This window comes from Pantherophis guttatus, chromosome 4, assembly GCF_059756535.1.
Source record: "Pantherophis guttatus breed Tessera chromosome 4, ASM5975653v1, whole genome shotgun sequence".
In the NCBI taxonomy this organism is placed as follows: domain Eukaryota; kingdom Metazoa; phylum Chordata; class Lepidosauria; order Squamata; family Colubridae; genus Pantherophis; species Pantherophis guttatus.
This window is the reverse complement of record NC_142066.1, coordinates 89,393,591-89,416,722: the sequence shown is the minus strand read 5'-3', so window position 1 is coordinate 89,416,722 and position 23,132 is coordinate 89,393,591. Positions and strand designations below refer to the sequence as shown.

At 39.5% G+C, this 23,132-nt stretch overlaps 1 protein-coding gene across 1 annotated transcript in view; it reads right to left on the bottom strand.

Annotated features, from left to right (window-relative positions):
* The window catches only part of STAC (SH3 and cysteine rich domain), an 88,858-nt gene extending 66,507 nt beyond the window's left edge, over nucleotides 1–22,351 (bottom strand). The window contains exons 1-5 of the mRNA XM_087893672.1: nucleotides 22,117–22,351; nucleotides 18,013–18,048; nucleotides 16,233–16,333; nucleotides 15,237–15,318; nucleotides 11,633–11,748 (exon numbers count right to left, since the gene is read on the bottom strand). Of these exons, the coding sequence (XP_087749798.1) occupies nucleotides 11,633–11,748; nucleotides 15,237–15,318; nucleotides 16,233–16,333; nucleotides 18,013–18,048; nucleotides 22,117–22,351 (570 nt within the window). The remainder of the gene's footprint in view (nucleotides 1–11,632; nucleotides 11,749–15,236; nucleotides 15,319–16,232; nucleotides 16,334–18,012; nucleotides 18,049–22,116) is intronic.
* Between the last annotated feature and the right edge of the window lie 781 nt (nucleotides 22,352–23,132).

Genomic DNA, 23,132 nt, shown 5'->3' with positions numbered 1-23,132 from the left:
GGTTGGTAACACAACACCAATATCCTTAACATTCCTAAGAACATGGAAACTGGCATGCCCCAATCTTCTATGCCATTTATGGATACACCTGGAATGCAAAGGTTTATCAGTTAGTGAATTCTCAACATTAACAGTTTTATGAGGAACCTCAGGCTTGCTCTGAGCAACCTGTTTCCTAATTTTCTTTTTCTTGGCTTTAGGAGCCTTTGGAGTAGCAACAGGATCTCTCTCTGGAGCATCTCTCTCTGGGCCTGTGCTCTCCTCTTTTGGAGTTTGTATACTTGCCTGTGTTTGCAATTTAGGCTTTGGCTTTAAGTAATAAACACCACCAATTAACATGGTTTCAGCAATAATATCTCCATCTTTAACTATGTAGCTTGCTTTCTCGAGGTGGTGAACCTGGAACTTTAATGCTCTAGACAAGTGACTCTGATTAAGCAAATTACTGGTTGCTGTTGGTATATAATAAACATCAGGAATGAATGCATTGAGCTCTTCAACATAAATAGTTCCTTTTCCTTTGACCTGACAAGGATGATTGGAAAAAGAATAAAGTTCACGTAGTTCAGGTTCAGGCTCGTGCATCTCTGTGAAAAGTTCCTTTCTGTAGGTAACCACTGTCCAAAGTCCACAGGAGTCGTCTGTCGTACTCTGGTTGAGGTTGTGGATCATTGGTTAAAGCCAATGTGGTGAGCGGAGCTTACGAATCATGCCTGGGACCACGACGACTTGTCTTCCGCCTCTGCCTCTGCCTCTGGAGTCTGTTCCTCTGGGCTGGTACGTGACGGGAGCTGGAACTCGTTGGGGACAATCCCGGGTGGCATGTCCCACACGATTACAGATGTAGCATCTTGGCATCCTTGGAGCGTAGGTCCTTTCTCGGAAGGGGCGCTTAGCTGGAGCTCTTGATGCGAGTGGTCCTCTCAAATGTGGAGTAGCTAACATAAGTGCTTCTTCTTCAATTAAAAGTCTGCATACATTATCCACTGTGCGTTGAGCAATAGGCACTAGATTAATCTTTGTAATGGCATCTTTCCATTCATAATTCAATGAGTTAATAATAATGTTGATCATTTGAATATCATCAATAAGATAGCCTCTTTCTCTCAATTCTCTTCTGATTCCTTTCAGTTTGGTTAAATGTCCTCCAATTTGTTCACCAGGTTTCAATCTCGAACCATGGAACTCAGACATGAGTAAACATGAAGATTCAATTGAAACAGGCCTGTAGCAATTTTCCAATTGGACCCAAATTTGTTGGGCTGTTGCATCAGGCGGAAAGGTAACCTGCAGTTCAGTATCCATGGACATCAATAATGTTGTGCAAGCTTTAGTCTCTAAGTCTCTTATTGCAGGAGTCCATGGCTGAGCAGGAGGATTAAAAATCATACAGTGAGCACCTTCTCTGCAATGTAATAATCCAATCTCACTGAGCCAGGCCTTATAATTCTGTCCTGACATCTTTAATTTCGACTCACCAGTTAGTGGAGCAACAGAAAATGCCTGGTGAGGAACATGCATTTGTTATGCTGTCTGTGCTGGTAAAAATACCTGTGGTATTTGCTGTGCTTATTGTGGACCAACAAATGGTCCTGGTTGCACGACTTGAGGCACGTGTGCATGCATTTGTGGTTGGAGCTGTGGCATTTGAGCTGCAATATTAACATGACCTGCTGGAGACACAGTCATTTGCCTTTGCTGCATTAAGCTTTGTTGTGTTCCATCTAAAAGGACACCAGCTGAAGGTTGGTGCTGAAGATTGAGTGCTGTGGAGACACTTGTGGCATTGCAGCCTGAATATCTGAGTGAGTTAAAGACATCTCTGATAAAGTTTTCTGCAACAATTGTAATTGCTCTCTCAAGATGCGGTACATTTCAGCTTTCTCTAGTGAATTACTTTCACCAGCAGATGGTGCTGCAACTTTAGTTTTGGGCAGCTCAGGTAATCTTTCTGCATACGTGGCATTTGTAATTTGAGAATAGAGATGATCATGTGACATGTGTGACGTGTGCACAGCTCTCTGTTCTGATTTGCCTGACACAAAATCCACCAGGGGGTATCTTTGGCTCCGAAGGAGAAGGCAAAATGGCGTTTTTAGAGATTTTAAAAGCACGGGACTCTCTCTCATCTTGCTCAAGCATAGATAAAGCCCTTTTTGCCTGGGATAGCTCCTGTTCAAAAATTTTTATTAGATCACTATAGCTTTTTACTATAGCTCACGAAGGGAGAGATCGGAGCTGCGAGGAGAATAATGAATTATTTCTCTCTCTGCGTGGGGGTGAAAATGCTCGGCCATTTGTGAAAACTCTGGCCTTGCACGAAGCGTTTCAAAAACAAAAGGTTCTGGGGAGACTGTTTGAGACCATGCATAATTGGAAGGGGGCGTCACTGACCTCGGTCGCAGCACATTACCTTCAAAAGCAGCTCTGCCTTTATCTTCCTCCTGAAGCCTTTTTAAAATTCTTTTCACTTCTTCATTAGAGAGAACAGAGATATCTACATCTTCGGCAAAATGCATTCTGTATTTGTTTTACTTCTTTTTTCGGCACATTTGCAAAAATAATTAGCTTACCTCAGTAGCTAAAAACTAATTGCCTATGCGATTATCATCAAAAGTAACAAGCAAGGAAAAAGCCATAAATCACGAACCGTCCGTCTGCTACCAGGTGTCAGGGTGCTAATTAATCCCATTCTGCTTTTGGGTAATCGCACCTTGATTTAGAGACGTGGATCCAGACTTATCCCTTGAAGCATACTTTTGCAAGAAAATAAACCATCTCACTATCTAAAATAATTCCATTTTGGCAACGTTCCTGCCGGCCACCTCTCTGCAGCCGGACCTCTTGGCAGGAGAACAAAGAAAGTTAGAAGAAAGAAGTGAAGGAATGCGGACATGCGTAATGGATCAGAGATAAGGACTTGGCAAGCTACAGAAAGTCTGACAGTCCAGAAATAATAGCTCATCTGGTAAATACAAAAACAGCAGTGACAGGGAAGGGCCTGTATGTGGGTGGCATGTGTTGTGATGGGTGCATAGAAGTAGGGAAGAGGTGCTATACAGGTCAGCTAGAGCCCATGAGTCAGGTAGGATGTGTGTGGGAGGGCAGAGTAGATCAAGAAACATGTATGAGGTTTGCAAGGATGCGTGATAAGTACCAAAGCATTCAGGCAGGGCATGCAGGGGCACAATGTGAGTCTGGAAGTATGCATGGAGGTATGCAAGAGAGGCTGTATGAGTTGGGAAAAGCATGCCAAGGGAGCACGGGTCAAGGAGAGTGCATGGGAGCATGCAATGTGCTTGCACATGTCAGGAAGATATGCAGGAAGGCAGAACGAGTAAGGAAGGAGGCATAGAGGTGGTCAAAAGGTACCATGCATGTCAGGGGGGCAGGAAAAATGGGGTGCACAAGAGATTCTGTATGGGTCAAGAAAGGCACAGGGGAGCTGTGCGAGTGAGAAAATATGCATGGAGATGCAGAAGAGGTATCGCACTAGTTGGGTAAAACATAGAGATAGTGTTATGAGTCAGGGATTGTGGAGGACTGACATGAGCCAGAAAATTGTTCATGGGTTACTTCCTCTCTGTTCCTCCCTCCCTCCCTTTCTTTCCTCCCTTTCTTCCTGTTCCTCCATCATTTCCTATGCCTCCCTATTACTCTCTTCATTCTCCCTTCCCTTCCTTTCTCTGCAGACAGTTAAGTGGCTCATGCTGGATGAAGATAAAGTGAATTATTGTGAGAGAGACTGGGAAAGTGTTGCAGAATATTCAAAATGATTGCAACAACAGCCCAGCAGAGCTAAAGCAGTAACATCCTGGTAGTAGCAACCATAATTTTTCCTAAATCTTTTCCCCTTGAGATTCATGGCTTCTGGACTTTGGAAGCATTCTGTTAAATTAGCCCATTTGAGCTACCTTGTTGCCCTGTGATACACCATGTTGCATAATTGAAAGTTACAAGGACAAAAGTTTTAATAATATATATAGAAGATTGATAATGATTTTTAGTTATAGAAAGAGCAAATAATTTTCAATCTAAAAGCTAAAGCATGCTATTGTTGAAAAAAACCTGTTTGGAATCCAGTTGTCTTTATCAAATGCATAACATTATTTTAGGACTATATGAAATGGATAATGATCTATGCTACCTCATGAAATAACACATTTTGCTTTGAACTGCGAGATGGGCAGCAACTAAATTTGATGATAATAATAATAACAGCACATTTGTTAAGGTGGATAAAAATTAAAAACTTATGTTTTTAAAATGTATAAAGAGCTGGCAGGCAAACATAATCCTATTCCTTTAGTGGATTATAATAACATTTGTTTATAGTTAATGGGTTTTCATAATTCAAATAATGGAACAGAAGTAGGAAAATCAAGGTAAGTTGAACACAAAGCCAGAATGGCATTCTTCTTGTTCAGAAAGGCAATCAAGGCAGACTTTTTCTGTAGAGTTTTGGATTATAAAGTGTCACTTAAGTGGGAATAGCTGCCTACTGGATGTCTTGCTATGTTGGTTTATGATTGTGGATTGTTGAGATATATCATATTATGAGGCACTACAATGGTGTGAAGTCATCATGATTTTGTGATTTGTGAGTTGCCTTGAGTCTTAGATAGAAGTAAGGTATAAGTGATAATATATGTATAATATATTTTTAAACATTCCTATTCATTGATGAACCATACTGGGTGCACTTGGACCACTAATTCTTTTTTAATTTTTACCTATTGCACAATATTGTTGTGTGGAGGAAGCAAGAAAAAGAATGTAAAAGTTTTACTGTCATAAATAACCTGAAAGAATGTGGAAAAAATAACATAAATAAATCAACAAATTAAATATACTGTACTTCTAAATTCCAAGTTCCAATAAACTGAAGTTTGTGTGTGTTTCAAAATGACTGTAATATTAAAAACTACACATTTTCATGTGTCACCTAGTATTTCACAGCCTGACTTGATAAGAAGCAAATCCTATTAGAAACCTATACCCACTCTCCATCTGATCAAACTTTCCAGGCAAGCTGACATTATATTCAAGTTTTTTTGGGCTTGAGTCATAATTTATTATTTAAGAGAATACTTTACTCATTTGGCATGAAATATACTTAGGAGATTCTGATCACTGAATGAATTGCAGAAATCAAAGAAAAGGAGCAAAATCTTAGAAAAAAATAGTCTTTTTTTTTAAAAAAAAATGACAGCGATAGGGTTTGATAAATCGCTTGACAAACCATGACCTCTTGGGTTATTATTTCAGAGATATTTACTTACTAGCTATCCTAATGCCTTCAACAATGGCAGAACTTCTGGACTTCTGCTTGTACTTTTGGTGCCTTCGGAAGCCTGATCCACCAACTCTGCGGCCAGATCTGATCTCTCCTTATCAGAGAGTCCAAATTGGGACCATAGCCACCCCAGAGGGGTGCCAAAGCAAAGATGGCCCACCTAGCAGATAGAGGGGAGTCACATCTCCCTTCCCTGACTAGGAAAGCTCCCTCCGCTGATGACAGGGAGCAGTGGCAGCAAACATGGCTGCCATGAAGCCGAAGATGACCTGAATAACCAAGAGTGAGCAGGAGCAGAGAAAGTGAGTGGCTTGTGAACTGGGCAAAAGAATAATTGTCTTTGAAAATATCCCCAAGAAATATGAGGGGGAAGCATACTGGAACTATTTGCCAGTGGCAGAATAAGCACGTGCACACACACACACACACACACACTACACACACACACACACACTACACACACACACACACGTATGTATGTATGTGTGTGTATGTGGAACCAAATTAATCTCCAAAACTGAACACTTCAACAAGAGAAAAATCATGGAAGCCATTGAAATAAACACCCCCATAACATGAATAAACACGACGATACCTCCTGCCTACTGGACATTTGGAAACTAGCCCTAGTTGACTAGAAGAGTCCCAGCCACGAAGATTAACATGGACCCAAGATTTATTTATTTATTTATTTATTTTATTAGATTTCTATACCGCCCTACTCCCGAAGGACTCAGGGCGGTGCACAGCCAAACAATAAAAACACATACAATACAAAATTTAAAAATAGAATAAAATCAGATTAAATAATTTTGGCCCCAACAAATTTAAAACCCCAAACTTTTAAAACCAATTTAAAATTGAATATATAAAATACAAAAGATATTTAAAATTTTAAAAAATCTTTTATAAAAGAGGGGGAAAATTAGGCCAGGCCGGCCTGGTGAAATAGTAAGGTCTTTAAGGCATGGCGGAAGGTGCGCAGATCCGGGATCCTCCGTATCTCTGGGGGGAGCTCGTTCCAGATAGTAGGTGCCCCCACAGAGAAGGCTCTCCCCCTGGGGGCCGCCAGTCAGCATTGTTTGGCTGACGGCACCCGGAGGAGCCCCTCTCTATGGGAGCGTACTGGCCAGTGGGAGGCTATTGGTGGTAGTAGGCGGTCCCGCAAGTACCCGGGTCCTAAGCCATGGAGTGCTTTAAAGGTGGTAACCAGATAACACATGACACCACCACCAATCATCCTCACCAGATTCAAACCCAAACCCATCCCATAGATGAAATACAACCACCATCCAGAAGCCAGACCATGGCGGCATCACCAACAGCTGCACCCCCCCTCTGATCCCCATACAAAGCAAACTGACACACACCATGAACACATGGCAAGACCTCAAACTCGGAGCCAAACCAAAGCTCAGGATGTAGCATCACAGCCATCTGCTCAGGACATTACATCAAAAAACTCAGCATATCACAACACTAGAACTCAGGATGTTAACACACAGCCCATTACCCAGGTCATTAAAACACAAAAGACTAATGGGCACACATCAAGGACCTCACCCACACAGGATGTTACAAAACAGCTGACTAATCTGCAAACATCAACTCCATCAACTAATCAAGATGTAACAACACAGGCAACCAACCCACTCACAGCAACAAAGTCAGCATCTCACACCTCCCCACCAGTATTTATAGAGAGACAGCAGCTCCGATCACGCTTTCCTCACACAAGCATGAAGCCGAAGACACCAGCCTGAAGATGATGAGTGGGACCTTGTCGAAAAGTCACCAAGATACTCTCAATCTTACATGGGAAAAGACCCGAATACACCAAAACTTGCATAACCGAACTACACACTCTCACTAACATACTAACATCCAATGGATTCCAAAGAAATAAGATTACCAACCTAATCCAAAAAGAAACCCCCACTAAAATCCAAGACAGAGAACAAGAAAACGGCAAAGCCCTCCTCCCATACATAAAAGGCACCATAGACAGAATCAGCAAGATCCTCCACAAACAAAACATCAAGACAGCATTCTGCAGAAACCAAAAAATATCCACCATCCTAAGAAACCCCAAAGACAAAATTGAGTTAGAAAATCAAGGAGTATATGAAATCCCATGAACCGCCTGCCCCACCACATACATCGGACAAACCAACAGAAGAATAAGTGCACGCATTGAAGAACACAAGAACTCAGTCAGAAAAGAGGAACCAACTTCTTCCCTGGTCCAACACCTCAAAGCCGCAGGACATGATATTGACTTTAAAAAGACCAGAACTATCGCCAAAACTGAACACTTTAACAACAGAATAATCAGAGAAGCCATCGAGATAGAAAAACGTCCACACAGCATGAATAAACGAGATGATACCTCCCGCCTACCAGCCATTTGGAAACCCGCCCTTATTGACAAACGAGTCCCTAACACAAAGAATGACACCAGACCCACACTCACGAGAGCGACACAGGATGTAACCACCACATCCACGCAGAAAGCAGACTCAAACCCACACTGATGATGAGGCACGACCATGGACCAGAAGCCAGACCACAGCTGCATCATTAGCCACTTTAAACCCCTCCAATCCATACATGAAGCAGACTGACACCCACCATGAAGAGGTGGCACAGCCACGAACACGAAGCCAAACAACAGCAACACAGCTCACCAGCTCAAATCCCCCTGCTACTCAGACTAACCCGAGCACAATCAAGCCCCCACCTAAACAGAACACACACCCATCCAATCAGAGCACAGCCAACCCCCCATCCAATCAGAGCACAGCCAAACCCCCAACCAATCAGAACACACCTCCACCCAATCGGAACACAGCCAAGCTCCCACCCAATCAGTTCACACCCCCACTGGCAGTTAAAAGGAAGAAACAGCTGTGATCACACACATTGCTCCTAGAAGCACGAAGCCGAAAACACCAGCCTGAAGATGATGAATGAGACTTCGTCGAAACGTTGCCAAGACACCTCCAATTTTACGCGGGAGAAAACCCGAATAACCAAAGACCTACATATATATGTGTGTGTGTGTGTGTGTGTGTGCACGCGCGCGCGTGTGTATAAAGCAAAAATACTGAAATACTGGAAATTGATCTGGAATTTTATTTTATATTTTATTACTATCAAATTTTATTACTATTTGTTCACCCACCTATTGGATTTACAATCTAAAATAATTAAAATTGGATTATCAGCACTATGCAGAGAGGCAATACCAAGCTGAATCATGAGCACCATCTGCTGCTAAGAGGAGAACTGTGCACCTATGGGAATTTTTTATCTTTGTTGGATTATAAGGATTTACTTCAAACTTACTTTAAACTACAAACTATAAAACTGTTGAACAAATAAAAGTGATTGGAAGGGACGTGGATAACCCCCTGGATGTTTTTTTTAAAATTGGACTGACTGTAAAATGGAAATAAGTGGAGATAATGATATGGAGCTGACATACTAAAACATTAAGGCTTTTATAAAAGAACAACATAAGGAGATGATGGAAATATCTGGCTGTATGGATCATATAGAAAAAAAGCTGGAAAATATAATACAAAGAATTACAAGTAAAAACCAGGACAATGGGAAAGAACGGAAATATCTGAAGGAGAAGAGGAGCCTGCAGAATTGGGAAATCAGAAAGAAGAAGATAATAACAAGAAGATATTAGTAAAATTGATGGTGAAAAAAAAGAACATTAAAAATTTGGATGAGGGTGAAAGATGTGGGATAAAGTAGAATGAAAAGAAAAGGAGTGTGAAGCAAAACATTTTATGAAAGTACTTTAATAATGTGTATGAATATTAGAATCATATAACTTCGATAATTGTTTATATGTGGTATAAGAAATAAAAATTATTTTTGAATATATGTTAGGAATGTAGTAACGTAATGAATGTAAGAAATGAAGGATTGGAGATAATATTATATATATTCAAAAAGTGATTATTAATGAAAAGCTAGAGAAAGATCATGATTGATATATTGGAATATTGAATAATGAAAAAAGGAAAGATCATGTCTGATTATTAGAATGATAGGGGAAAGGGGAAAAAAGAGGGCTAAAATAGAAGTAGAAATATGAGGGGGGAAATAGTAAAAACAGATATTAAGATGATATGAAGTATGATAGAATTATGAGAAGGTTTAGAGTTGAAAGATGACAGTAGTAAAATGAAAAATGAAAATGGACTGTAATTATTAAGAATAATATTGTTATGATTATTTATATTGAAATATATGAAACTCAGGAATCAAACCATTCACGAAATGAGATGTATAAAAATAAAAAATGAAAAACTTATTTTAAAAAACAATGGCAGAACTTCTATTGTACTTGAAAAGTTCTTAACAGTTCAGAGATACATTCAGAGATGAATGCATAGCCCAAATTTGAATTGTATAGCACAGTCAAACATCAGCACAGGAAATGTTTTATGGCATTTTGTATTATGTCATAAGCCATTTTATGTTAATTTTATAACATAAAATGTTTTACAAAATTTGTCAAATTTCAATTTCATAGGAGTCATGAGTCCCAGATTTTGGATGCATTCTGTAGATTAGCCCATTTGAGATATCTTGGTTCAAAATTTGTTGTCTTATGATATGCTCTTTCACCAAGTTTATGTAATAGGTTTTAATAGTATACAGATTTTAATAGGGATATAAACTTTCAAGAGATCATTCAAGAATTAATTCTTTGGAATAGCTTTAACAATGGAAATTATAGGAGAGCAGATATTGCATGGGAGATGTAAGACTACATCTTACTACATCTTTCTACTGTTCTCTGTCTAAATAGTGTTCTAGTCAACTCTTGCTTAGGAACAGTATAGTACTATACACTGGTGGGATTCAGCCAGTTCTCACCACTTTGGGAGAACCGGTTGTTAATTTTCTGAGCAGTTTGGCAAACTGGTTGTTGGAAGAAATCATTAGGGCAGAGAACCGGTTGTTAAATTACTTGAATCCCACCACTGGTACTATAACTTTAGTCAATATTGTCAGGATTGACTGGCAGCTGCTCTCCAATGCATAAAATCCATAAAACAGGAATTTTATCTAATTAGGGATGCAGGAAATGGAAGGTTTCTGCATGCAAATCATGTACTATATAAGTCCTCCTCCTCTTCCTCCTCCTCTTCCTCCTCCTCCTCTTCCTTTTTTGCCTTATGTTATCAGCAGTGGTGGGTTTCTACCGGTTTGCCCCGGTTTGCCCCGGTTGCAGGAGGATCTGCCCACCCACCCAGATGTCATCACGGATGCTCTGTGCATGCACAGAAGGGTCTGCGTATGTGCAGAAGCTCCATGTGTGAGCAAAGCAAGCATGCATGCACGCACACTCACAGTTCCAAACTGGTAGCAAAGGTAAGTGGAACCCACTACTGGTTATCAGATTAGGTGCAAAAACCATGCTGTGAATTTCAGCACCTATACTGTAGTTAGATGAGAACAAAGAGGATGAGAGTTTGTGGCATCTATAAGATGTTAGGTTGCATAACTTTATATGAAACTTTTTTTTTTAGTGTTTGGCAATGATACTTTGATTTGGCTAAAAGAAATTGAAAAGTATGATATATTTGGAAAGTAAAGCCCAAAGAATTACTCCAGTTTTGCTCTGAACTGATCATACTGTAAATTTTCCCTTATGCAAAAATTGTTGGGAGTCCTAAAGAAGCCCAACATAGTATGCAGGATTACATTATAAAAATGTAAATTGAAGTTATTACTGCACAATAGAGATTCTAATTATGGCAATCAGAATAAATATCTAAATAATCTAACTTTGTTATTGCTTTCCTCCTAAAATTGTAATTGTAAACAAGATGTTTGCTTAGTCTGACATGCCAGACCGATTTGGCTCTGGATAGGAAGGAATTTGCTTCAGAAAAGTCTATAGTTCGGGCTTTTTTGGAATGTTTTTCCCACTCTGTCAATCTCAGATAGCTCAGGATTTTAAACTTTAATTTTAAACAAGTTGTCTGTTTTTGTTTTACTTGCCGTCTTGTATATTAAACTCTTGTTAAAAGAGTTTCTTTTACTCTTTATCTTCTTCAATTTTCCCCATATTTCTATAAATGCATAGTCCTTTAGTTCAAAATTTTCAATACTTTTAATTATTTTTTCATTCTGACTTCTTCTATCTTTGTCCCTAATATTTATATTTTCTCTTTGATCTGCTGTTCTTTCCCTCCCAATATATTAAAATAGAAAGTTGATTATAAAATTGAGGCAGGGACATAAAAAAATCCAGATCCCATTAGGAAAGTTTTTAAAGGAGAGAGAAAGAAATGATATAATTACAGAATTTCTTTTGGGAGAGTCCGAGCTACTTCCAATACTGCTTTTCTTGGTTTTCTGGGCCAACGAAGTTCCAAAGCGAAGTGTTTCATACACAGGGTCAACTTTATTGCCACAGGCTGAGGGGAGAAAAACAAAACATTGGGACACTTGAGAGATAAGGCAGGACAAGTTCTTTCCATAAACAGTGAAAAATATCATGCACCATGATAATATAATCCAACTGCTATGACAGAATAACAAGGTAGCAACAATGGAATATCTGCAAGAAAAACACCTGCTTGCAAGCAAGAACTTGTGGAACCATAAATTAGGCAAAGTAATAGAAAGTGAAGATGTTGCTCTGAAACATTAGAATTCAACCAGATAAGCACCTGCCACAAACTCCATAGATTTTCTTAATTGTCAATAAGAAAGGCAAAAAAATCTGGATAGTGGACATGGCAGTACCTGTAGCCAGTAGAATAGAATAGAAACAATTGGAGAAGGCAATAAAACACAAAATCTATACATAGAAATAGAACGACTGTGGAAAAAGAAAACAAAGATAATACCAATAATAATTGGCACATTTCGGTGCAATCCCAAAACAACTGGAACACTACTTGAACACCATCACCAATTGCAAAAGGCAGTTTTACTTGGAACAGTAAAACATTCTGTGACAATACCTTCAACACCATCAAACATCCACATCTTTCTATCCCAGGTCCTTGTCTGGGACTTGGTAAATTGGATGAAAATGCCAAATCCTGTGTAAATATCTGACTGACTGTGTGCAATAAACAGTAAGAATAACAACAGCAGCAATGTTTGGAAAAGAGTTAGATCTTAGAACAGGGGTGTCAAACTCGATTTCATTACGGGATGGATTATAATTGTGGTTGTCCTGTGGGGACTGGGGGAGGGGCATGGCCAGGGTGGTTGCAGCTGACAGGACATGGCCCAGGGGCATGACCAGCTTGACATTACCTTCATGGGTGGTGCCTATGGGGGAGGGTATCTAGGAGTCTCCGGAGGGTGGGGTGGTGGGCATGGGATGAGGAGAGATGAGGCAGTGGGCAGGGTGGGTGCAGCCAGAAATCATCAGACACCAACACTTGCCGCCTTTTGTGCATGGGGGGATGATGTTTCCAGTGCACGCTGTGGCTCCAGAGCCCTACCACCAGGCTGACGGTCCAAGCAGCAGGTGGAGGCAGAGGGGAGGCACATGATGTGGCTGCTGGACACACTTACTCCATCCTACTGTCTATTTTGGCTTGCGTTTGGAGAGCAGGTCGCCTCTGGTCATCTCCTTGGTCCCCTTGTGAGTCTTGCCCTTGGACTGCACATGGAGTGTGTTCCCCTCACACATCTGATGCACATCGGCCCCACTGTGGGCTGCTGCCACTGCCACTCGACAGACCTGCCCAGCCCAAAGGAGGCGAAGCAGCAAGCTAGAAAGGCTGAGTAGAGGTGGTAGAGCACACCCAGGCCCAGCAGGCAAAAGACAACCACCGCGAGTGGTGAAAGCTGGATCTCCATTGGTGCTATGGCGGCCCAGGCCCAATAAAGATGGGGGGAGGCATGCGATAACAGCTGGGCCTTGGCGGCAATGGCACCGATGGGCATCTGATTTCCCTACTTGTGATGGCCGTCTTTTGCCTGCTGAGCCTGGGCATGCTCTATCACTTCTACTCCACCTTTCTATCTCGCTGCTTCACCTCCTTCGGGCTGGGCAGGCCTGGTGCTCCAGTGGCAGCAGCAGGGGCTTAATAGACCTGTGTGAGCTGCTGATGGCCTTGGTGGTGGCAGTGGCTCACAGCACTGCTGAGGTGTGTCAGGTGTGTGAGGAGAATGTGTTCCATGTGCAGGCCAATGGCAAGACCTGCGAGGGGGCTGAACTGGCCGAGAAGATGATGTGTGGCAAACTTCTCTCCAACTGCAAGGAAAAACAGACAGGATGGAGTAGGTGGGCCAATGGTGTCTGGCAGCAGCCGCCCCATTGCCTGTTTTACCTTGTTTCAGCCTATGATGGCAGCAGTACCTGGGGGCAGGGGAGAGGCTCATGGTCCGACCTGCTGGATGCGCCAGGCAGCTGCCTGCCCTATCCCAGCCACATGGAATGGAGCAGGCATGTCCAGTGGTCCATATCATGTGCCTCCCCCGATTCTGCCTGCTGCCAGTGCTGCTGTCATCATGCCTGCTTCTTGGAGGGCTAGCTGTGGAGTCCCTGCTGCCAGACACCTCCACCCCACATGTGAGTGTGCATGCACCCCCCCATCCCTGAAAGGCTGGAGATGCTGGTGCAGGCAAGGCACTTATCTGCAACCTGGTGGCATCCATGCCAGGATGGGGGCAGGGCAGACCAAGATGATGCTGGCTCGATGCCTCTTGTGCACATGCGCACAGGCCAGGATAGGGTGGGCCAGGCTTGTGCACGTGTCCACCCACCTCCTCCTATGCGCACACGCACCTGCTGGGATGACATGGGTCGGGCCAAAGTGATCGGGGTGGCCCCTTATAGTTTCCAGGATTGCCACATGTGCCATATCTGATCACATCACGGGCCAAAACGGCCCACGGGCCTTGAGTTTGACACCCTTGTCTTAGAACAAAGCCTCCAGACACCATCCCCCATGCTTTATCAACTGCTTATTGTTTATGGAAGATATGTTGTCACACCAGAGCTATCCTGTTTTATTTGACTAGATGAAAAAGATTCTAGAAGAAAATGGAACAAGTTGACTTATGCAAAGATTCTACGCTGAATGGAGAGGAATCTGAGATATTAATAGGACTACTCTTGGAACACTATAGTAGAACTCTTCCCATCTCACTGCAAGATTCTGTGACACAACAGCCATTTCTTCTTTGATTGTTGAAGAAAACAGAAGTTCATCTAGTAGCCAACATTCTCCCCCACTCCCCATTCCTGAATAGAGATCTTCCAGAAGGTATTTTGAAAGATTCTTATTTGTGCTAGAAATTCTGGTAGACAGAATCATCTTCCCTGCTCCTCAGCAGAAACTGAGGAGAGGAGGAAACAACACTGCAGAAGATGTGGAGAAATGCTCCATGACAAGGTAGTGTAGTATGGTAGTTAAGAGGTTAAGGCTAGAATTCAGAAGATCTCATTTACATTATAATTTAGCTAGGAAGCTACTTGGGTGAATTGTAGTTGCCTAAATGCTTTTATTTTTGTTGGATATGGGCGATTCATCTCCTGCTACTTATTTATTTACTTTCAGCTTTCAACTCTAGACTAACTAATCAAATGCAACTGTATTTTATTATAGTCTGACTGTAAACCTTCTTTCCGCATTAGAATCTCTCATCCCTGTGACTTTTAAAGAAAAAAAACTTGAAATCATATTCTGTTTATGCTGTTAACAGTTCTCAAACTATGTGCCTTGGCATGGGGATTTTCAGGTTTATGAACTTTATGTAACATTTATGTGTTTTTTCCTTTCTTGAAATTTCCCTCTTCAACGAGATTTGGACAACTCCAGGAAGGAAAATGAGTGTTGTGAATGAAAACATAAAAGTTTATATGGGCCACTGAACATCAAGTTTATAGAACAGAAAAAGAGAAACAATAAAATGCAGAAAATTAATTGGAGTTTACCAATTGGCATGACTTCTTTGATGCAGCCAAACTGCTCCTGAATGAGAAGGGGACTGCTGTAGTAACGGCAGAAACCTTTGGGCTAGAAAGAGAAAGGAAATGAAGATATGAGACTAGGAGAATTAAAGGCAATAGGTGCGCACATTTAAATTTGAAGACAAAAAGGTATTTGCCCATTCACTTAGTATCTGCTCTAACTCTTACAGCAGCTGCACTTTCCCCCACAATCATGAAAATGCTCTCTGCATTTGTAGAGCAAAACTGAGAAAAAAATTAATTCATAATTTTTTAGAAATTCAGAAAGATTCAGAAATTCTTACTTATCAAAATGTACATAACTACAGGTTTACATTGCAAAATGAATATTTGAATAGGACCATTACAATAATATAGATAGCATTTGCACATTGAAGTGTTGTAAGAGAACACTTGAGATGGAGCCTTCATGGAAAGGAACTAATAGGATTTCTGTTCTGATTCAGAAGGAAACCAGGAAACCAAATTTGCTTTTCTGCTGAATTTAGGGCACAGCCCAGAATTTAGGTGACCCTTGGTCAAGGTAGCTTCAACTGATCCTCCTCAATTTGCCTTTTGACAAATTTGTGGATTTCGAGATCTGCAAACTGTCGAAAAGCAGAGTATAAAACAAGAACAGCAGACTGCTTCACTTCTTCAGTCCTGCCATTGCTTATAAACTAAGGAAAGGATGGAAATAGCTAAAGGCACAGTAAGGAGGACCCAGAAGATTGTAGAAATCAGCAATACAGTCTTTGCAGAAAGAAGAATATACAAAATTAAAACGCTCAGTATTATCTTTGCCAATAGGGACCTATGGTACGCAAACATAAAGAGACAGGGAATGATTTCTATAACCTTTTAGTAATGCAAGTATATTTCTTTAACTCAGCTAAATCAAGAAGATTTAAGGGATCTGTTGGACCAACATCTCTTACTGAGCCTTATTTGCAGGTTTATTCAATAATTATATTGGCTTACCAATTTCCCCATGCACCGTTGCTGTCCAGTGTTTTCTGCACATTTGTGGTGAATACTCAGTTTGCATGCCTTACAGCGTAATCCATGTTTAGCATTTGTCCCTGTCAAAGGCACAGATACAATCAATAGTTTCCATATGCTCGCCAAATGACATGGCATACAAATTCAAATGAGATTCAATTTCCCTGCACTGCAAAACTTCCAGATCTTATTTTAAGTGAATGGAATCTGTTTCATTTTTTAATATGATGAAGTGAGTCTGGAAAAATTCATTTTATCTGCAAATAATTGCATCTCAAATATATGAGAAAGCAGAATTGCACATATGTAAATGATTACTTAATTTAAATTTAAAATATTTTAACTCAACCTTTATTATTTTTATGAATAATTCAAGATGGTAAACATATCTAATACTCCTTCCTCCATCTATCTTTCCCCACAACAAAAACTCTGTGAGATAAGCTGGAATGAGACAGAATGACTGACCCAAAGTCTATCAGCTGGCTTTTCATGGTTAAGTGGGACTAGAGATCACAGTCTCCTGTGTCATCTTTCCCCTTTAAAAATAGAAATGTATGAAATATTGCAAGGGTCTGGCAAGCCTGTGAGAGATCCCATGGCTTTACCGGTGCAAAAGAATGCAGCAAGAAATAAGGTTCCAGATGGTATAGTACTAGCATATGGTGCAGTGGGCATGATGGCAAGCAGGATCAGATGGGTAGGGCCAGGTAGCAGAGCTAATTGTAAATATAAGTGAGCCCAAGTTGGTCCAAAGTTTGTTCATGTGACTGTTTGTTCATGTGCAGCCAATACTGCTGCAGTTATAAATCCCTTTGTTTTACCCATCATAATTTAGAGTAGTTACTAAATAAATGCATATTAAGCAAGGACTTTGCACGAATAGAACAAAATAGAATAAAAGAATGCAGATCTAGTGGCCACTCTCACTTACAATAAAGATATTTACAGAAATACTTCCTGAAATATTTTTTCCATACACCTTGTATCGTTGGTAAAGATCTAGCAATGGGACTTGGTTAGTAAAGGTCCAAATCCTCATCATTTAAATAGACAAACCTGCCGATATAAATGAAATCTGTTCCAGAACAGTAACCCTTGGTCATCACTATTTTCTCACTCATTCCAATAGGAAGATTAAGGCTTTCTCAATTTACTACCATATATTTTCCTGTAATCTCCAACTGCATTTCCTATAGATTTTTATGCAACAAACATCCCGCACATATAACTCTGATCAGATTAGGGTACTGTCTTTCTGCCCTAGTATTGCTTATTCTGACGGTAGCTGGACATCAGGATTTTACACACAAGACTTTTCTATTCTGCAGCATCACATTAAAATAGGGATTCCAGAGACTGGATATGCACTGTATCATTGAGCCATATGTATAAATGGTTGACTGAATAACTTGTATCACTTTGAAAAATCTATCAGTAAAAGGGCAATTTTGAGGGGCAGAATTATTACCATTAATATTACTATTAACACTATTACTGTTAATATTATGACATTGATTTAAATAGCAATAACACTTAGATTTATGTACCACTTCAAAGTGCTTTACAGCCCTTTCTAAGCAATTTACAGTGTCAGCATATCGCCCCCAATAATCATATGCCAGCATTCTATTCCCAGAGCAGTCAGGATGCCTCATAATCTAAAGTAAAATACAAGTCTGGATTGTCTGTGTCCACCTCCTCATGAAAGAGAAACCAACAATTTCAGTTCTACACCCCACCCCCGTGATGATCTTACCTGCAAGACTGCTATGATTTCTACATTGCTTGAGGCCTGAAACAATTTAAGAAAAGTAATGAAAATTATTTAAGCCTTCTTTCCAGCATGTACTAGCCTATCCTCTGAACCTAACATGATAATGTGTAAGAAGTTGTGGCATCTTGCTGAGTAATGGACTTGAAATAATTCTGTGCCTTAACCTCTGGAACTTGTGATCTCTTTCTTTTCCCATATTTCATATCATATATGCAGATGTTTAAAGCCTATAATTCAGTTCTGGCCAGCAAAAATCTATTAAGGGTTATAAGCAGTGGTAGGATTCAGCCAGCACCACTTTGGGAGAACCAGTTGTTAACTTTCTATGCAGTTTGGCAAACTGGTTGTTGGAAGAAATCATTAGGGCAGAGAACCGGTTGTTAAATTACTTGAATCCCACCACTGGTTATAAGAGATAACAGCATATCTATTTTAGCTATGATCAGATAAACCAACTTTATATTCCTTCCTTTACTTTTAATAATCTTGATCCTTAATCCTCTCAGATAAAGTCCTGGAATTTGATTTCTTGTCATTTTTTTCTTTGTTCCCTCTCACAAAATTTTTCACAACTTTTAACACATCTGTTTTTAAACCCAGTATAAGAAAGCTATCCAGGTCATTCTATGGACCAACTGTGTTCATTCAATAGAAATTAATTCCAATAGTTTTGATAGGAATTCCTGGAAATCTGTGTTGATTTGCACCACTGACATTTTTGTAGTTTTTCACTCATAGAGAGAAAAAAACCCTATTGTTCACTTTCCCTTTCTTCTAATGTAAATTACACTCTAACTTCTTCTATCTAATTATAAATGTTACCAAATATAAAAATGGGGACCTAGCTTCAGCCTTGCATTGGCCTATGATTTTAGTTCAGACTGCTAAAAATCAGAAAAATAGAACATATACTATTTTTATTTTTACTAAAATACATGAATCTTTTTCTTCTTTTTAAAAGATGAATTTATAACATAATAAGAATTACAGGATTCACTAGAGAATAATTTGCTTTCCTTTGTAGAAACTGGTATGACACTTAGCAAAGTGTGCATTTCATATTGTGCACTTAAGAAATGTTTAGAAGACATTTCATCTCAGTCTGCAGATTCTTTTTAGAACCCACTGTGCATCTATGATGACCAATCTCTCTCTGAAACTGCTCCAAATATCTCCACAGGTAACAAATGTAATTCAATAACAGAAAGAGCTCCCCCAGAGATACGGACGATTCCCGACTTACATACTTTCTGTCAGGCCCTCAAAACCTTTTTATTTCATCCAGTTGGGCTGGCCTAATCTCTCCAATTGTGTATTTTAATTTGGATTTTTAATGGGGGATTTTAACTGTCAGGCCAAATTGTTTAATTTATTTTTAAATTGTTTTTAAATTTTGTATTTGATGTTTTTTACTTCTGGCTGTTCACCGCCCTGAGCCCTTCGGGAGAAAGGTGGTATATAAATTTAAATATTAAATTAAATTAAATTAAATAAAGAGTTTGTCCTGTTGGGATTCATTTCGTAGAATGGCTTGAAGCTTACTAAAAGGATTTAGATTTGTTTTCCTTAAGGGGAGCTGAAGATATTGACTTTCAAACAAAAAACACATTTGCACGAGTTTGTGTGTACCAATATGGTGTGAATTTATGTGTTAATGCACATAAACAGAAATTTATGTTTCTGGACATTTTCTGCAAGTGACTCCAATTAGTACATTCATCAAAGCATCCATTGTCTGTACCAGTGTTTAGGCTAATATGATGTAGAAAAATATCTATTAAGACAATATTGTCAATAAAAGTAAATGCTTTGATATATTTAAATTTATTGAGATATTGGTAATAGTTTTTGAACTAGACAATAAAACATCATACAACTTTGAAACTGCCAGACTAGGCTAAAGTGGGAAATTTACCAGTCTACCATTCTGCATATAAATTGATAGTTTTGAAGAGGCCCAAGCCTCCATAAAATATCCTTAGTTCCACAATTATTTTGTAAAAGTATGGTTCTTTATATATGAACAAAATATGAAGGGATAGAAAATTAGTTAGATTGCATGCACATAGAATCTCATTGTATTTTTTTTAAATGCAATTTTATTGAATTAAGAACATATTACAATTCAAACTAAATGGTTCGGCAACGTGTAGTCATATTGTATATTTACAAGTGCGGTATCTAGTCAATTATCTAATCATTTATACAGTTTGTACAAAAATTCTTATGAGTAAAATTGATTACTGTTTAATTAAAGTACTATAGTATACAGGATTATCTAATCGTTGTGCATTATTCCACATAAGTATTAACTTTTGCATTTAATTTCTAGCCACCTATACCACAAATCCCAGATCGCATAGAATTCTGAATCTTCCTTTCCGTTTAACACATATGTTAATCTGCACATTTCTGCGCAGTCGAGTATCTTATTGACTATCTGTTCCTCAGTTGGTCCTTTTTTCTCTTTCCAATATCTAGCATAGGAGAGTCTAGCAGCTGTAATAATATGGATACTCAAATATTTCTTGTCCTTTCCAAGTGTTCGTTTTAGTACTCCCAGGAGATAAATTTCCGGGAGGAAGTTAATGTCCTCCTTTAATATTTCTTGGATCCATTTTTGTATTTTTTTCCAAAACTTCCTCGCTTCCGGACACGTCCACCACATGTGATAGAAGGTACCTTGGGGGTGGCCACATTTCCAACATTTAGGGCTTGCATTTGGGTAGATCTTGGCAATTCTAGATAGTGCTAAGTACCATCTATATAGCATCTTGTACTGATTCTCCTTATAGCTTATTGCTCTCGTCAGTTTGAGATTGCTATTCCATATTTCTTCCCAATCATCAAGATTTATCTTTGATTCGATGTTTTTCCCCCAAGCAATCATTTGGTCTTTTAATATTTCTCCTTCTCTATCATATTCGAGAAGGTAGGAGTATAATTTAGCTAATAATTTGTTCTCACTACCTAGCCATACCTTATTTGTCCCCATCTCTATTCCCTTTTCTTGTTTATCCTTAATAAAGCGGGATTTAATTTGTATATAGGGCCACCAATCAATATGGATCCCTTGCTCTTTTAGTATCTCATTAGGTATAAGGTTGCCACTATTATCCAGAATATTTTGGTAAGTGACCATTTTCTCCCTGTCTAATGTATTTGGATGGACTAGAGCCTCCATTATAGATATCCATTTTGGGTATTTCAAATAATGTTTATGCCTGATTTCTTTCCATGTCTTCATTAATGTATCTCTAATTTTGTGTTGGTAGAAGTATATCCCCGTCCCTTTTCCTTTGTCCCAGAGGTAGGCATGCCAGCCTCTCGATAGGTCATGCCCTTCCAGTTGTAGGATTCTCTTATCCCTTAATAAGGCCCACTCATGTAGCCATACTAAATTGGCCGCTTTATAATACAATTCCCAGACTGGAAGTCCGAATCCACCCCTATTCCTTTTTTCTTGCAGGGATCGTAATGCAATTCTCGGTTTTTTCCCTCCCCAGATGAACTTTCTTACTATCCCATTTAAGTCCGAAAAATATTTTCTGTCAATACTAACAGGAGTAGTTTGAAATAAGTATAGTAATTTGGGGAGAACACTCATCTTGATAGTGGCTATCCTACCGAGGAACGATATTTGCAATTTCCCCCATCTATCCAAATCTTGTCTTATCTTTGTCAATAGGGGTGTATAATTATCTTCCTTCAAGGTTGAGCATCTGGCAGTAATCCAAATCCCTAAATATTTAATCTTCTTAACTATTTGAATGCCCAAATTATTTACTAATATTTCCTGTTCTGTTATTGGGATATTTTTTGTTAGCATTTTAGTTTTTGTCATATTTAATTTAAATCCTGACAACCTCCCGTATTCATCTAATTCTTTCAATACTTTTGGCCCTGTTGTTAGTGGGTCCTCCATTATTAGCACTACATCGTCGGCAAAAGCTTGAATCTTAAAAATTTCATTCCTAATTTCCAGTCCCCGTATTTCTTTATTTTGCCTAATTTTCCTTAACAATACCTCCAGGGCCAATATAAATAAGAGTGGAGAAAGTGGACAGCCTTGTCTCACCCCTTTACCAATCCGGAAGGATTTAGATACATCCCCATTCAATATAATGTTTGCACTCTGTTTATCGTAAATTGCTTTTATCGCGTTCTCAAAATACCCCCCAAAATTCATTTTTTGGATTTGTTGGGTCAAAAATCGCCAGTTTAGGTTGTCGAAAGCCTTCTGGGCGTCGAGGAAGACCATGGCCAGCTGTTTCTCGGAGTGTATTTCATAATACTCCAACACGTCCATCACCACTCTCATATTAGACCTAATCTGTCTACCGGGGAGGAACCTGTTTTGATCGGGGTGGATCCAATTATTTAATATTATCTTCAACCTACCCGCTAATATTCCCATAAATATTTTATAATCCGTGTTGAGTAAAGAGATCGGTCTGTAATTCCTTACTTGCTTGGGATCGGTACCTTCTTTTCCTATCAATGTGATGAACGCCTCCTTCCACGATTCTGGGATCCTGGAGCCTCTCATGGCCTCATTGCAGATTATCAGAAGTTTTGGTACGAGTATTTCTGCCAGATTATAATATAATTCTCCTGGGAGACCGTCGGGACCAGGCGTTTTGTTACTCTTTAATTTGGATATTACCCCCTTCAATTCCTCTAATGTAATTTCTCTATTCAGTGCTTCCCTTTCCTCCTCCTTTATCTGTGGGAGATTCTCTTTGGTAAGGTACAGATTAATATTATCAATTGAAGTTTCCTCCTGACTATATAATGTCTCATAGAAGTGTCTAACAAACTCCTGTTTCTCCTCTTCATCCTCTAATATTCTGCCTTCCAAATTCTCCAAGCTATTTATAACACCCTTCTCTTTCTCTTTTTTTAATTTATACGATAACCATCTCCCAGGCTTATTTGCGTTGTCGAAATAATATTGTTTGGATTGTTGGATTTTTTTCGCCAATTCTTCCTGTTCCAATAAATTTATTTTATGTCTTGCTGTCATCCATTGCTCTTTTATTTTAGTGTCGCTCGGGTCTTGTTATAATCTCTTTTCTGCTTCTTCCAGTTGGGCCAGCAGA